Source organism: Chaetodon trifascialis, chromosome 14 (assembly GCF_039877785.1).
Source record: "Chaetodon trifascialis isolate fChaTrf1 chromosome 14, fChaTrf1.hap1, whole genome shotgun sequence".
Classification (NCBI taxonomy): Eukaryota; Metazoa; Chordata; class Actinopteri; order Chaetodontiformes; family Chaetodontidae; genus Chaetodon; species Chaetodon trifascialis.
In genome coordinates, this window is record NC_092069.1 from 691,876 (window position 1) to 707,476 (window position 15,601).

The window sequence follows — 15,601 nt, forward strand, 5'->3', positions numbered from 1 at the left end:
AATTTTACATATCAATAAAAAAAAAAAAAAAGAAGTTTAAAACACCTACTGGGTGTCTTGTAAACAGGACTGTAGTATTGCACCTTACCTCTGAAGCCAACTGCTGTCGTTCTCCCTGTCCAAATTTACTCCTTGTCTTTGTGGAGTGCTGCTGCACAGATGCACTGTATTCCTCACTCAGAGAAGGAATGGAGTCCCTAATCAGAAACACAGGTTAGCATCCACAATCACGCTTTCAAAAACTAACATACTGGCATACTCTGACTTATTACAATAATGATAAATAATTATTCACCTGATCTTTTGCATGCTGTTGGTGAACGTCTGGATGACTCCTGTGATGTAGACAGAGTCGATGTTCCTCTTCTGCAGCTGGTTAAACAGCATGTCCACATGTGGCAGGATCAGGCGCCGGTCGGCTGGCAGCCCACTGCTCCTGGTCTGCCGCGGAGGAATGACATTCCAGGATGGGTTAAAAGCGGAGAACGAATTTCACTTGCATGGTGTGTGCAGTCTCCTGTAACTCTGTGTGCTGTGACAATAAAGGGATTTCTTCTTCTTCTTGTGAAACAAGGCCAGGAGAAAGCAGAAATCTTCTTCCTTCAGCATTCTCACAAAGCCCCCTGCCTCTCTGACAGTGATTGGATCAAAGTCACCAGAGTCTCTGATAGTTTGGAAACACTTGATGAGGTCATCCTTGTGTTCAAACACTGCGTTAACAGCACGGCTATGAAAGTTCCATCTGGTTGTTGAAGTCCCTAGAAGTCTGTGAGCCACAGTTTGGTCAAGCACAGTGGTTCGTTTGAATGAGTGGGAGAAGAATGCAGCAAATCCACCAAGGTCTGAAAAAAAAGCCCTGACTCTGGGGATGTGTGATGTTGCCTGCTGCATGATGATCATGATGTGTGAACCTGCGTACATCATGATCATCCGCTGCACTCCACCTGTGGCTCCTCTCATTACTGCAGCCCCATCATAGGCCTGGGCGATCAGCCAACTCTTCTGTCCGAGAGGGAGGATGATGCTCTGCCTCTCCAACAGCGCTGTGGCGATCGTGTCAGCAGCAGCATTCTGAAGAGGGATGAACTCGAAAAAACGTTCTTGAATGTTGTGACGAGTGTCAGTGTATCTTAGCACAAGCACCAACTGGCAGTGGGTGGAAATGTCAGTTGTCTCATCAGCCTGAATAGCAAGATAATCCGCACTTTTTACTTCCTCGAAAATGTGGGTCTTGAGTACTGACAACATGCAGTCCAGTAGTTCATTCTGCATGGTCTTTGAGTTGCCTTTGAAAACTGTCGCTGTCTTCAGGTGCTCCTCCAGCACGGTATCAAGCGATGTCACCAGATCGACTAAGCCCCTAAACACACCGGGGTTGTCTGAAGATTCCATCTCATCGTGACAGCCAGCTCAAACACCTGTGCTTCCTCACACCAAGCCTGTGCCCTTCATCCAGTTGCGTCGCAATGTTACCTCTGCCTAGCATCGTTAGCTTGACCGTGTTCTCTATTTGTGCCCTTGTACTCTCGTGTTTTTTTATCTTTTTAGATAAATGCTTCATATCCCTTACTCCTGTAACAGTCCGTGCTGTATCTGTCCCAGCTCTTTTGAAGAGCAAACACGGGAAGCAATATACTGTAAAGCATTTACATGACTGCATCCAGCTAGCCAAGGCTTCCTGCTTTACCAATTACGAGAGAAGCCTCTTGTATAAACTTTACCTTTTTCACTGGCTTGTTGGCTTATTTTGATGTTAGACTGATCCGGGCCTTGCTGTTTTACTTTGAGTTTTTTCACCAATGTTCTCCTCTCAAATGGATTTTGGAGAAGAGACCTTATACTTTCACTGTGCGCGTCGTCCATCATTGTCATCACAGATATCCAACATACTCCCACAGGCGCACTTGGGGTTGCTTCGCTTGGGGCGATATATTTATCGCTCTTTGGGCATCAGATTTGATGACGCTGATTGGATAAATTCTTGTTGCTATGTCGAATCTCTTGTCGGTAATTGGCTGCTCTGCCGTACTGGCAGGGAGATTTTTCTATTACCTCAGCAACTCAGCAGAGATGTTCAGGAAACTATTTTCCCCGAAAATTTTAATTTATATTTTGCATATGACATGTCATTGCAAATTTAAACATACATGGTGCTCAAAATAAGTGATTGTTTATTTTAAAAATATTTATTTTAAAAATGAAAAATCAAAAACACCAGGGGGGGCCAGCCGCCACTGCAGAAACATTTGCACACATAGCATGCAATAACTTGAATCTCAACCCAGCAGAAGTGGCAACCTTAACACGTCCTCTCCTGTCAATACTGCAGGTAATTAAGTAACTAACACTGCCTATTATGTTAGCGCCATTTGCCTCATTGTAAAACCTGCTATTACTAACTGTTAACGTCAAATAAATGCCTTCTTATGCATACATTTAGATGACCATGATGAGAGACAGAGCCTGACTGTCTCAAAGGCTGGCAGTACTCGCTCCAGTTCATGTCTACCTCTAGATTAAATAATTTCCCAAATTGGGATTAATAAAGAAATCAGTCTAAGTCTAAGCTTCACCAAGTGGATCAGGAGATCCAGCTGTACAGAAGCCTGCCTCCCATCCCCTGCAAGGATAATGCCACCCTATGGTGGTGGAGAGAGACTGGGCTGTGGGCCTCATAAGACCTCACTGTTTTGGGTTTATAAGGTCCTGTTACTTCTAAACTTAACAAAGTTGATGCTAATCGACCTGTTTGTTTTCCTTTTTTTCCAAATGAGAATCAATAAGAGAATCGATAAAGAACCAAATCGTTAAGCAGAATCGAAAATGGAATCGGAATCATAGAAATCTTATCTCTATATTCATAACCCTTGCCAAACAATTATCTTTTCCTAAACCTAATGGTAACCACAAGTCAATTATTGTTCGTATTAAGTGTGACCAGACAATGCTAACTGGATGCTGCATATTTATTATTGCTATCTTGACCGTAGAGTCCTACAAGTTGAAAATGATGCTAAAGGGGTACCTAGTGCCTTAAAAGGTGATGCCAACGGGTCATCGGTATATGACAAGTCAGGTGTGACCATCTATGTTGGGTTTCTTTCGTAAGCGTTTTACATTAGCTGCTTTTAAGGCATCTGAGAATGTGCCTGTTCAGTAGATGTATTAATGTTTTTTTTTTATTATTATGTATAGATTCTTCGGGACATGACTTGAAACTGTCAAACAAATTTTAAAAATACAGTATGTAATTGGTCAATACATGAGGTAGAGTTACACAATGAAAGTCGTGAAGAGCTCAGTTAATGTAATACAGTTGAATTTTACCATGTTTACATTTTCACAGGGTTTACTGAGGTCTTCTGTGTTTAGGAGCAAAGCTGGATCTAACTGAAGTTATTTTGCTATTAAAGAACAATGCAATTTGATACAAAGAACTATGCATGGGAGGTGGCAGTGTTGAGTAGCTGGTCATTCCTGGAGAACAGTATTTTGGAATTGCCTGAATTCTCTGCAATAATCTTGGAAAAGCAGTCCTTTCTTGTCAGACGTATTGCTTTGTTATTGTTTGTCTCACTAACACTGCTGTTAAACTGTAGGGAGATTCTGTCTGTTGACTTGCTTTTAACCTTGAGTGGAGCTACGGTATTTAAAACAGATTACATGGTTGTCAGGAAGCCTCCTTTCTCCTCCCTTTCCCTTAGTCCCCTGCGTTTCCCCTACCCCTCTGTGTCATGTCAGTTTCTTCCTGTGTTTGTCCCTTGTTGTTGTTCTCAATGGCCTTGTAACAAGTCTTGGCAACGTTGCTAGTCTCTCTGCTTTTGCTGAACACTGCGCTCCCAGATTGCAGGCTTACTTATGGTTTCGAAAGTATTCAAAAGCAGAACGGGGGCCAGAGCCTTCAGCTATTAAGCCTCTCTCCTGTGGAACCATCTTCCAGTCTTTGTGCGGGAGGCAAACACGGTCTCTACATTAAAGAGTAGGGTTAAAACTTTCCTTTTTTACAAAGCTTATAGTTAAGGCTGGCTCAGGCTTGCCTTGGACCAGCCCTTAGTTATGCTGCAGGATTAGACTATTGGGGGACGTCCAAAGATACACCAAGCTCCTCTGTTTTTCTCTCCTTCTCCATCTCCATGCTTTCATGTCCTAGCAAGGCATGTAACTAACTTAGCTTCTTCCCCGGAGTCTTTGTGCTTTGTCATCTTGCAGGTTCCCATGGATAGTGGCTGAACCTGGATTATGGATTTTAGCTTTGTCTCCTGCCATGGCTCTACCCGACATCCACTGTAACTACTACTACTATTAGTCATACTTCCATTATCATTGCATCCATAGTGCTACATATACTATCTGTTCCCTATACATACATATATCACATAAATACATCATACACACCATGCAGAGTTACGGGGGGGACAGGGGACAGGGGACGGGGACGGGGACGGGGACGGGGACGGGGACGGGGACGACTGCACACGCCATGCTTCTGTGAAATTCTTTTCTCCACTTTTATCCCCTCCCGGAAAGTCCTTCCTCCACGACAGACCAGGAGCGGTGGGCTGCCAGCCGACAGCGGCGCCCGGGGACCCAGTTCCTTCTTGTCACCATTGGTCAGGTGGTAATCTTCTTAAGTTATTAAGTCTTAAGTTATTCTTATCTTCTTAAGAGTCTATTATTAGGACTGTCATTGTTATTTTGATTGCATTTCTGTCTATGTCTCTCTCTCTCTCTGTCCCTTTCTCCCTCTCTGGCTCTCTGCCTCTGTCTCTCTTTCTCTCTCTCTCTCTAACCTAACCAGTCGAGGCAGATGGCCGCCCACCCAGAGCTTGTTAAAAGGAAGTTTTTCCTTGCCATTGTTGCTAAGGACTTGCTCATGAGGGAATTGTTGGGTCTCTGTTGTCAGAGCATCACAAAGATTGTCCATATTAAGTCATGAACTGAGTATTATTTGTTGGGATAACGACTCGTTCACTGGTAGCTGAAGTGCGGGTTTTGTATAACAACAACAACAACAACAACAACAACAATAATAGGTATAGCTAATTAGGCTTAAATATTTTTTTCTATTTGAAAAATAGAAAAAAAAACCCTATTTCAGGATCACTACTCTATATAGTTTGCACTGTGAAGCTGTTACAATCCAGCAGATGGTGGTAATGCAACATTTCTGGATGCCAATTGCCATACAACTCAAAGGAACAAGAAGACAGCAGCAAGAAGCATTTCTCATCTACATGCATTTCTTGTCAACACATTTCACCCAATGAAGAAACTTACTGCGAGAGATGTCCAAAAAACAACAGACATTAAACAGCTACTTTGGTTTTGTGCCACCTACAAAAAATGTCAGAACCTGAGCAAAGGATACACTTTTCTCTGACAAGTTGTGCCATGGCTTGAAGGCAACAATGAGTGCACAAAAATATGGTGCAAGACATGTCATTCAAATTCAATTCAATTCAATTCAATTCAATTCAATTCAATTCAATTCAATTCAATTCAATTCAATTCAATTCAATTCAATTCAATTCAATTCAAATATGCTTAGCAGTGTGTATGACTTGGTCCAAATAGTAAATAAAAGCGCTCCAGGTTGTTACTGCAACATCAACAAAGTGGCTAAATTGTCTCTTACGCTGCCTTTGAGCATTGGAGTATGAGAGGGGGATTCTCAACATAATAAAAAACGAGGCACCCAGGCCAAAACCAACAATGCAATAACATCTAAGTTATATTACATATTATTAAGACAAAACAAGAAACAATAAGGAGTAGGCGCTTTGAAAAACAATACTGAGTGTATAGAAATGTGTGTGAATATTTGACTTTCCACAAAATACTGTCAGTTTTTTAAATGTGAACAACTCATTATATTAATTGTCACTGTTACTTCTAATAATAAAATAAAATCTCTGAATGGGGTATGGGTGATCAAGATTAATCTGAACAACTCTGAACACCCAGGCAACTATTAGCATTTCAGTCTTACAAAAATGACTTACAACACTCTTTTACATTAAATGTAAGACATACCATGAGAAACTTCTCAAGCACTACTAGCAAGACTACTAGTCTCTTCTTGTCACTAGATACACTGCAGACAGTAGCTGAAAGAAAAAGGAGGTCATATTATACAGAGCTGTTTCTAGGTGAACAATTTTTAATGTTACTTGTAAAAGGAAACCTAAAAAAAATTGGCAAAGAGAATGCTGAGTTTTTAAGTTTTCAGGAGTTATTATTAACACCATCAAGCACACCATGTGTAAGAAAGTACTTAAAAAACGCACAAAGAGCAGCATAGGGCAGTTATTACATACTGTAGTTTGAAACTGAGTATAATTACCTGATAATTACCCTTATCAGCCACCATCAAAAATCAGTGCCAACACACATCATTAGATTGTTAATCAAACCATTAATTAATCAAACCAATAACTAATCACAGTCAATGAATGTCTGACCACCTTATCATACTTAAGCAGTTACCTAGTGTTTCTGTGGTGGTGACAAAATCCATTAAATGGAAGCTCCCTGCAATCTCTGAAAAATGACAAATACACACTACTGTAGAAACACAGGATAAAAGGTGTCATATGTTGACAATCTTCTTGTGAACTCATCTTCAATCTGATCCATAAAGATAAACTGTATGTCCACATAGCCTCAACTCCCTACTAGCCTCTATTAAGTAGCTGCACTATTTTAGTGGGAGACAACCAAGGGAATGACAGGTGACCTGTTTCAAAACTTAAGATTTCTCTCTGATATATGAGATATACTTATACTGAACACTATCAATTCACTATCTAACATCAGGGAAAAAATAGGGTGCGTCCCCTGAACGTTTCGATAGTGAGTTTACTGCATCCTTTGGGATTTTTAACGCAGGGCACATATTTATCAATATCATCATAAATTGAATATTACTGAAAGCCAAATACATATAAGTGGCATGTCAGATCTCACAGCAACATATAAACTAAGTAAAATATGTATGTCCGTAGTTAGTTATGCAGTAATATGCATAGGTACACTGTATAGTTTTTAGCTGCTTGTGCTTACCACATAATGTTCAGTGTTTCCCCTAGGTATACAGCAAGGAGACCGCTCATTACGATTGCTCAATGCTATATTTAAAAAAAACAACAACAAACAAACGAAAAAAAACCCCCAAAACATTGCATGGCTTTCAGTCCATAAAGTCTAACTAATTTAATTTGTTAGATTATCTTTTGCAAGTTAATGCATTTTCTCATTTCACAACTGATCTTATCTCCAAATCAATGTTACAAAGCAAACAATCCCTAACTTTAGTTTATTATAACACAAAGGGTTCCCTCTTCATTCATCTTTTTTTTTTTTGCTTGTCAGCTGCACCCATGGCTGGAATAGTTTAGAGTCCAGGATCACTGCCTAGCGATGGCATGACATTTAATGGCATTTGACTTTGAACTTTTGCTCTGATGGAAGGGAGATTTACCTTGAAGCCACAGAGAAATGATCCCAGGTATAGTTTCTCTACAGCCAAATCCTCTTTTCATCATGAGGTGCTGAGGCATAAGGTTTATTCTTCCATTCTTAAATTTCCTCTTCAAGTATGTGTTCTTTCTTCATAAAAAAAGCATATGCTGTCTATATGAAAGATTAGTAAACATGAAAAATGTGACCGTGAGAGGTAATGGTTCTGTATGGAACTGCGTTTTCCGAATAAACCACACTAACACTGATATAAGATGTGTTCACACAACTTTGCATGATTGCCGGGAAATATTTTTTGGAACTGTTTGTTAATGTAAATTGGGTTGGATAAAATATTGAACTTTAAGAACCAAATAAAGTGGGGGCACCCCTACAGCTCAGTTGGTAGGGTGTGCACCCCATGCATTGAAGCTGTCAATCCTCTGCAGTGGCCGCAGGCTCAACTCCCAACTCACTCATCAAATCCGCTCACTTGCTGCGTGTCGTCCCCTCTCTCTCTGCCCCCTTCCCTGTTGCACCCTCAGCTGTCTCTATCATAAAGGCTAAGAAGCCCCCCCCCCCCCAAAAAAAAACCCAACAACAACAAGAACCACATAAAGCAACATGTTGAAAACAACCATACAGTCATTGACAGAAGTCTTGTCGCATAGGGACATAGTAACTTAAAATGGCATATAACTTTATTTCAAATCAATCAATTGTTACAATAAATGGTTCATTTTATTGTCAAGGGCTTTCACAATAATAACTGGGTGCAAATTAAACTGTCAAAAAGTGTCCTGATGTTCACAGCTTGGTAAAGCCCATAACATCTGTTTTTGCAAGGACAAAAATCTTGTCGTGTCTTTAAATGATTCAACCAATCACAGACTAGAGCTTCACCTGTGACAAATCCTGGAATTAACACATTCCCATGTGTGTATAAAAAGAATCCAAGCACACCAGACCCTCATGTGAAGTGCAACCTGACCTCTGAAAACATGCCAAAGATTCAACCACAGACCAAAGTGCTGATCATCAAGAGCCTGAAGACCAAGTCTGCTGCTAAGGTGGCAGACATCTTCAATGTCTCCAAACGTCATGTGGAGAGGATAAGAAAAAGATATGAAGAAACTGGTAATGTTCATGACAAGCCCAGGTCAGGCAGACCCCGTAAGACAACTGTTTGAGAGGAGCGTTTGTTGCTTCAACATTCCAGGGCCAGCCCTTTTTCAACTGCAGCAGAGCTACATGAGAACTGGTCATCAGAAACCCCTGTATCTACAAGAACGGTTTGTCAAATTCTTTCTTGCGGTGGTCTCCATGGCCAAATTAGTGCTCAGAAACCAGCATTAAACAGAAGACAACAAAAAAATTGCGTTGCATTTGCCATGGCCCACAGCTTGCAGAAAAGATGGACAGTGGAAAAGTGGCAGAAGGTTGATTTTTCTGATGAATCATCCATTGAACTGCATCCCAATCGCCGCAAATACTGCAGAAGACCTGTTGGAACCCATATGGACCCAAGATTCACCCAGAAAACAGTCAAATTTGATGGAGGAAAAATCGTGGTTTGGGGTTACGCGGTGAGAGGCGGCGAGCTGGTGTGGGCTTGCTTATAGCCCCCCAGCTCAGCCGCCATGTGTTGGAGTTCTCCCCGCTGAGCGAGAGGGTCACTTCCCTGCGCCTTCGGGTTGGGGATAGGTCTCTCACTGTTGTTTCGGCCTACGGGCCGAACAGTAGCGTAGAGTACCCGGCCTTCCTGGAGTCCCTGGGAGGGGTACTGGAAAGTGCTCCAACCGGGGACTCCATTGTTCTGCTGGGAGACTTCAATGCTCAAATGGGCAGCGACAGTGACACCTGGAGGGGTGTGATTGGGAGGAACGGCCTCCCCAATCTGAACCCGAGTGGTGTTCTGTTATTGGATTTCTGTGCTAGTCACAGTTTGTCCATAACGAACACCATGTTCAAGCATAAGGGTGTCCATCAGTGCACGTGGCACCAGGACACCCTAGGCCGGAGGTCAATGATCGACTTTGTAGTCGTATCATCTGACCTTCGGCGGTATGTCTTGGACACTCGGGTAAAGAGAGGGGCTGAGCTGTCAACTGATCACCACCTGGTGGCGAGTTGGATTCGCTGGCAGGGGAAGAAGCGGGACAGACTTGGCAGACCCAAACGTACCGTGAGGGTCTGTTGGGAACGTCTGGCGGAACCCGCTGTCAGGGAAGTTTTCAACTCCCACCTCCGGGAGAGCTTCAACCAGATCCCGAGGGAGGTTGGAGACATTGAGTCCGAATGGACCATGTTCTCCACTTCCATTGTTGATGCAGCCGTCCGTAGCTGTGGCCGTAAAGTCGGCGGTGCCGGTCGTAGCGGCAACCCCGGAACCCGTTGGTGGACACCGGAAGTAAGAGATGCCGTCAAGCTGAAGAAGGAGTCCTATCGGGCCTGGTTGGCTCATAGGACTCCTGAGGCAGCTGATGGGTACCGGCAGGCCAAGTGTGCGGCAGCTCGGGCGGTTGTAGAAGCAAAAACTCGGGTCTGGGAGGAGTTCGGGGAGGCCATGGAGGACGACTACCGGTTGGCCTCGAGGAAATTCTGGCAAACCGTTCGGCGCCTCAGGAGGGGGAAGCAGCATTCTGTCAACACTGTTTACAGTGGAGGTGGGGAGCTGTTGACCTCGACTGGGGATATTGTCGGGCGGTGGAAGGAATACTTCGAGGATCTCCTCAATCCCTCTGTCATGTCTTCCGTAGAGGAAGCAGAGACTGGGGACTTGGAGGTCGATTCATTCATCACTGGGGCAGAAGTCACTGAGGCAGTTCGCAAGCTCCTCAGTGGCAAAGCGCCGGGGGTGGATGAGATCCGCCCTGAGTACCTCAAGTCTCTGGATGTTGAAGGACTGTCTTGGTTGACACGCCTCTGCAGCATCGTGTGGCAGACGGGGACAGTGCCTCTGGACTGGCAGACTGGGGTGGTGGTCCCTCTTTTTAAAAAGGGGGACCGGAGGGTGTGTTCCAACTATCGGGGGATCACACTCCTCAGCCTCCCTGGGAAAGTCTATTCCAGGGTACTGGAGAGGAGAATCCGGCCGATAGTCGAACCCCGGATTCAAGAGGAACAATGCGGTTTTCGTCCTGGCCGTGGAGCACTGGACCAGCTCTATACCCTCCACAGGGTGCTTGAGGGTTCATGGGAGTTTGCCCAACCAGTCCACATGTGCTTCGTGGACTTGGAGAAGGCATTCGACCGTGTCCCTCGCGTCATTCTGTGGGAGGTGCTCCGGGAGTATGGAGCTCTCGGGGGCCGGCAGATTTCGTCTCTGCTTTTCGCGGATGATGTTGTCTTGTTGGCTATCTCGAGCCAGGACCTTCAGCATGCGCTGGGGCGGTTTGCAGCCGAGTGTGAAGCAGCTGGGATGAGAGTCAGCACCTCCAAGTCCGAGGCCATGGTTCTCGACCGGAAAAAGGTGGCTTGCTCCCTTCAGGTTGGGGGAGAGTTCCTGCCTCAAGTGGAGGAGTTTAAATATCTTGGGATCCTGTTCACGAGTGAGGGAAGGATGGAACGTGAGATTGACAGGCGGATCGGTGCAGTGGCTGCAGTAATGCGGTCGCTGTATCGGTCTGTCGTGGTAAAGAAGGAGCTGAGCCGAAAGGCGAAGCTCTCGATTTACCGGTCAATCTACGTTCCTACCCTCACCTATGGTCATGAACTTTGGGTCATGACCGAAAGAATGAGGTCCCGGATACAAGCGGCTGAAATGAGTTTCCTCCACAGGGTGGCGGGGCACTCCCTTAGAGGTAGGGTGAGGAGCTCTGTCACCCGGGAGGAGCTCAGAGTAGAGTTGCTGCTCCTCCGCATCGAGAGGAGTCAGCTGAGGTGGTTCGGGCATCTCTATCGGATGCCCCCTGGACGCCTCCCTAGGGAGGTGTTCCAGGCATGTCCCACCGGGAGGAGGCCCTGGGGAAGACCCAGGACACGCTGGGGTGACTAGGTCACTCGGCTGGCCTGGGAACGCCTCGGGATCCCCCCGGAAGAGCTGGAGGAAGTGTCCAGGGAGAGGGAAGTCTGGGCGTCCCTGCTCAGACTGCTCCCCCCACAACCCGGCCCCGGATAAGCGGAAGACAATGGATGGATGGACGGATGGATGGGGTTACATCCAGTATGGAGGTGTGCGAGAGATCGACAGAGTGGATGGCAACATCAACAGCCTGAAGTATCAAGAAATCCTTGCTGCCCATTACATCCCATTCTATCGCGCATTATTTTTTGTATGCGACAAGACTTTTGTCCAAGCAAAATCTGACCTTTCTGTTCTAATTAAATGATAAAACTCAATGAATGATACAATGCTTTATTTTGGTATAATACGCATAATCTAGAGGCCTTTGCCTTTCATATAAGCTATTTCTGATTCCAACTGATCGACTACAAGTCAAGTTATTATTTGTTGTTCCTACAACTTGGATAAGCAACAAGACTTTTGTCAGGGACTGTATAACAAAATCAAAACTCTTGAAATGATAAAAAATGTGTGATTTGTGGTCCATCCATCCATCCACTTGCTCTTACCTTCACAGCAGTCCTGCCACATGCGCAGGTCGACCTGAGGGATGTCTTCACAGGTGCCATAGCCATGGGGCAGCTCAGCCACCCTGAAGACATCCTGCTGGATATGTGTTATGTTGTCCCCATTGTCACAGAGCACCCGTGTCAGAGAGGTCTGCTTCAACTGGGTCAGCTGGGCAGGAGTGAACATGCCTGGATTTTCATACCAGAACCTGAACAATACAGACAGAAGCAAGGAAAATGACTGATAGAAAAGAACAAATTTAAAATCCTTTAAACCTCACATTTTCACATGATTTTCGCATTAATTTTACACTTATTTTGGAAGATCAGCTTAATAAAATGTATCAGATACATTAACTGATACTCTTGATTGATCCTCTCACAAAATGCTGCTAAAAAAAAAACAATAGTAATCATCAAGCCATATCATGTTGCCTGTAACAAGCAAAATGCCTGATTTACGTAAATTTCTTCTGAAAAAAGAGGAAGTGAAAAAACAACCACACAGTATCCATAAGAGTGACTGACTGGGTGAACTGGAGGCCTTCTTTGTTCTTCTTTTAGGCTATGTGTTTGTGAATCGTGAGGTGAGATGTGTTGTGACCTTCAGTTCCCAAGAATTCCCCCATGAGCAAGCACTTGGCAAATGAGAAAAACTTCATTTTAACAGGCAAACCAAGCTCTGGGTGGGTGACCATCTTCCTGGACCAGTTGGGTTTAAAGACAGAGACAAAGAGTTTTACTGTACCTGTCTCCATCCCGCAGGCGTTTGAATTGAGCTGCCAGCAAGCACATGAGGGTGGGCCCCACTCTGCTGCCAGGGACCAAGTCTTCAGCCATCAGTGCAGGGAATAGGTCAATGTTCAGAGGAGAGCCATACAGCCTGCCACACAGGTAACATAGTCAGGGATACTAAACTATGTAAATATATTATGAGCCAGAATTATTATACAGCACAAGCTTCCTGTCTCATCCTATTGTCTCAAAATGATGAGAAAGAACCGTGAAAATTTTTTTCTTTCCACAGGTGTGACTATAGCCCACAGATTACCTGGTCCCATCTGTTACATACTGATCTCAAGCCAAGTTACAGAAAATTCTGAAATGAATCATGAATAATCATCTTCAGTGTATAATTACCTCTGAATTTTCTCTCTGACATGAGCATTCTTAATTTCATTCCTCAGGTCATCAAACGTCTGAGCTGAGGTCAGGTTACAGAAGGTCCTGTAATCATTGTACGGGGGTATGCCATGATCCCTTCCTCTCTGTATATTCATGGCAGCTAGGTCCAAAGCCACAGCATGGGCCATGGAAAACAACCTCTCCGTCAGCTCTGTATTCAGCATCTGTGTGGAAACCCGCATCTTACCAGCGACACCAAAGAGCCCACGAAGGAGTGGGTCAATGCCGCCCTCATTCACGATGCGGAACGGGGAAAAGAAGGCCCGATGCAGGGAGATATGTCCCTGGGGGATAGGCTGGAAGTCATCATCTAACCTGTACAGTATTGGATTGATGAGGGTGTGCCCAAAGCGGAAAGCAGCAGTGGCAAAAGCATTGAGGATGCCGGCGTTAATATTGGGGTTGTAACCATTGTATGGCCCCATCATCTTCATACCTGCCTCACCCAGGATCTAGGAGACAAGAAAAGGAATGTAACCCTCTTTCTTCTTATCATCATCCTTGTGACTGTTACCATAGTATTACTATTAATGAATTCCGTTCTTTTTGTTTTCATAGTGGAAATTAGCGGAAAAACAGGTTAAAAAAAGAGAATCAGCAACTCAAAAAAAATAACATTCGACTGAATCTGACAGATGTTACCTTTGGCAACCAGTGACTGTACGTGATGTGCTGCATCTGGGCCCCCACTATCTTCCTGGCTTCATGGTAGATGGTGTCCCCATCCCAGTGGGGGTTCAGTCTCAGTAGTTCCGTAGCTATGCGGTTGTGTTCCCTGAACCACACTGTGTGCATGGCGGTCAGACCAAGCTGCTCATTTGCGCGGTGATCTCCAGCTAAGAAACATGGAATTGGACTCTCATTTTCATCCCTCATGCACTCAGTAGGTGGTCCAGTCGCAAATGGCAGAAGTGGCTTCCCTGTTCGCTGAGTGATACCTTGCCTAAGCAGCCCCCTTTGGCTGGCCAAATCACGGATTTCCTCAGATTCATGACGTGAACTGCCATAGACATTTGAAGCATCAATGTAAGAAGTCAGCTGGTTGATTTGCTCTCTTGGATATACGCTGTTCATGAGAAGAGAAGTCATCCCGCTGCCACAGACAGGGCTGGATCGGACAAAGAACATGCAGTGGGCGCCACTTCGCAGCTGCCGTGGGTCATTGGGTGGGAACTGGATTGGGAAGCATGGTGGGTCATTGGTGCAAACTTGAGTGCATAACTGGCCATCAGAGAACCTTGACTGGCTGAGGGCTGCAACTGTTGAGTCCAAATCGTGGTCTAGGAACTGACCCCACTGCATCAGCATGTGAGTGTAGTGATCATCAGCAGTGATGGTCTCTGTTCCAATCAAAGTGGTAGACACCAACCTCGGCAGAGGCAACCTGTATCCATTATGCAGCCGTTCAGTAGCACCTCTCGGCAGGTTAAAGCCATTATCATAGACTGACTTCAGGAGTCGTTCGAAGGCAGTGAGTGAAGCACCCCACATAGGGTGCTGCAGGTTGTTGCAGGTCCCGTCATGGCTGCGGTACTTCTGATGGAAACAAATGTCAGAGCAGTTGTTGAAGCGGCGGTGGGCTGTACAGCCAGACAGGTTGGCAATCACGTCCAGAAAGTGAGGGGACACCAGGTCATTATAGCGAAATGCTGTGGGAAAGAAACATTAAATTTAACAGATGAAGAGTGTGCAAGTGTTAAAAGGTTTAAGGTCTGTGAAAACTTAAATTCACATTAGATTTCTTAATATTTGAATTAACAGACAAAACCATCAATTAGGATGAACAAATGTTGGGTGGTATCATCAAGTGCAGTGCCAGAGTGCACCTGACTGATGCTCAGCCACTTTTCTTTCCAAGTAGAATGCAGCAGTTGCCATAATCTGTCTGAATTTCATATTCAATTTTTCTAATCTCTTCGGGATCCAATCATCAGTGAAGTGTATGTCGGGGGGGGGGGGGGGGGGGGGCACCTAATTATTGGCAAGTGGTAATAATAGCTGTGTAATATACTTGTGCAGAGTGATAGTGAAACCATTAGGTGGTATGCTCCCCCAGAGAAAATTTTAAAAGAAAAATTAAAAAGTCACTTTCCTAACAGCTTGACTAAAACCAGAAGGAAAAATTACTTCATGTCGAAATGCCAGGAAACACACATTTTAGATTGACCAAAATCTTTTACTAAAAACCACTGATATATAAATGCTTTCTTCTATCATGAAGCCTAATGTTACTCTACAATTCCATGGTTTATCACTGAAGTATATGAACTACACTGCAGACTGTAGTCTCTGTTAACAGTGACAAACAGACAGATGGAACCGCATTATATATGTTCCTCTCCCCTATGAAATACTTGATTCATTGATTCATGATTGATTCATT

At 44.4% G+C, this 15,601-nt stretch overlaps 1 protein-coding gene across 1 annotated transcript in view; it reads right to left on the reverse strand.

Moving 5' to 3' along the window:
• Window positions 1-15,601, reverse strand: part of LOC139342278 (peroxidasin) — a 119,542-nt gene that overhangs the window by 17,206 nt on the left and 86,735 nt on the right. The window contains exons 16-19 of the mRNA XM_070979290.1: window positions 13,861-14,867; window positions 13,174-13,670; window positions 12,782-12,916; window positions 12,034-12,242 (exon numbers count right to left, since the gene is read on the reverse strand). Of these exons, the coding sequence (XP_070835391.1) occupies window positions 12,034-12,242; window positions 12,782-12,916; window positions 13,174-13,670; window positions 13,861-14,867 (1,848 nt within the window). The remainder of the gene's footprint in view (window positions 1-12,033; window positions 12,243-12,781; window positions 12,917-13,173; window positions 13,671-13,860; window positions 14,868-15,601) is intronic.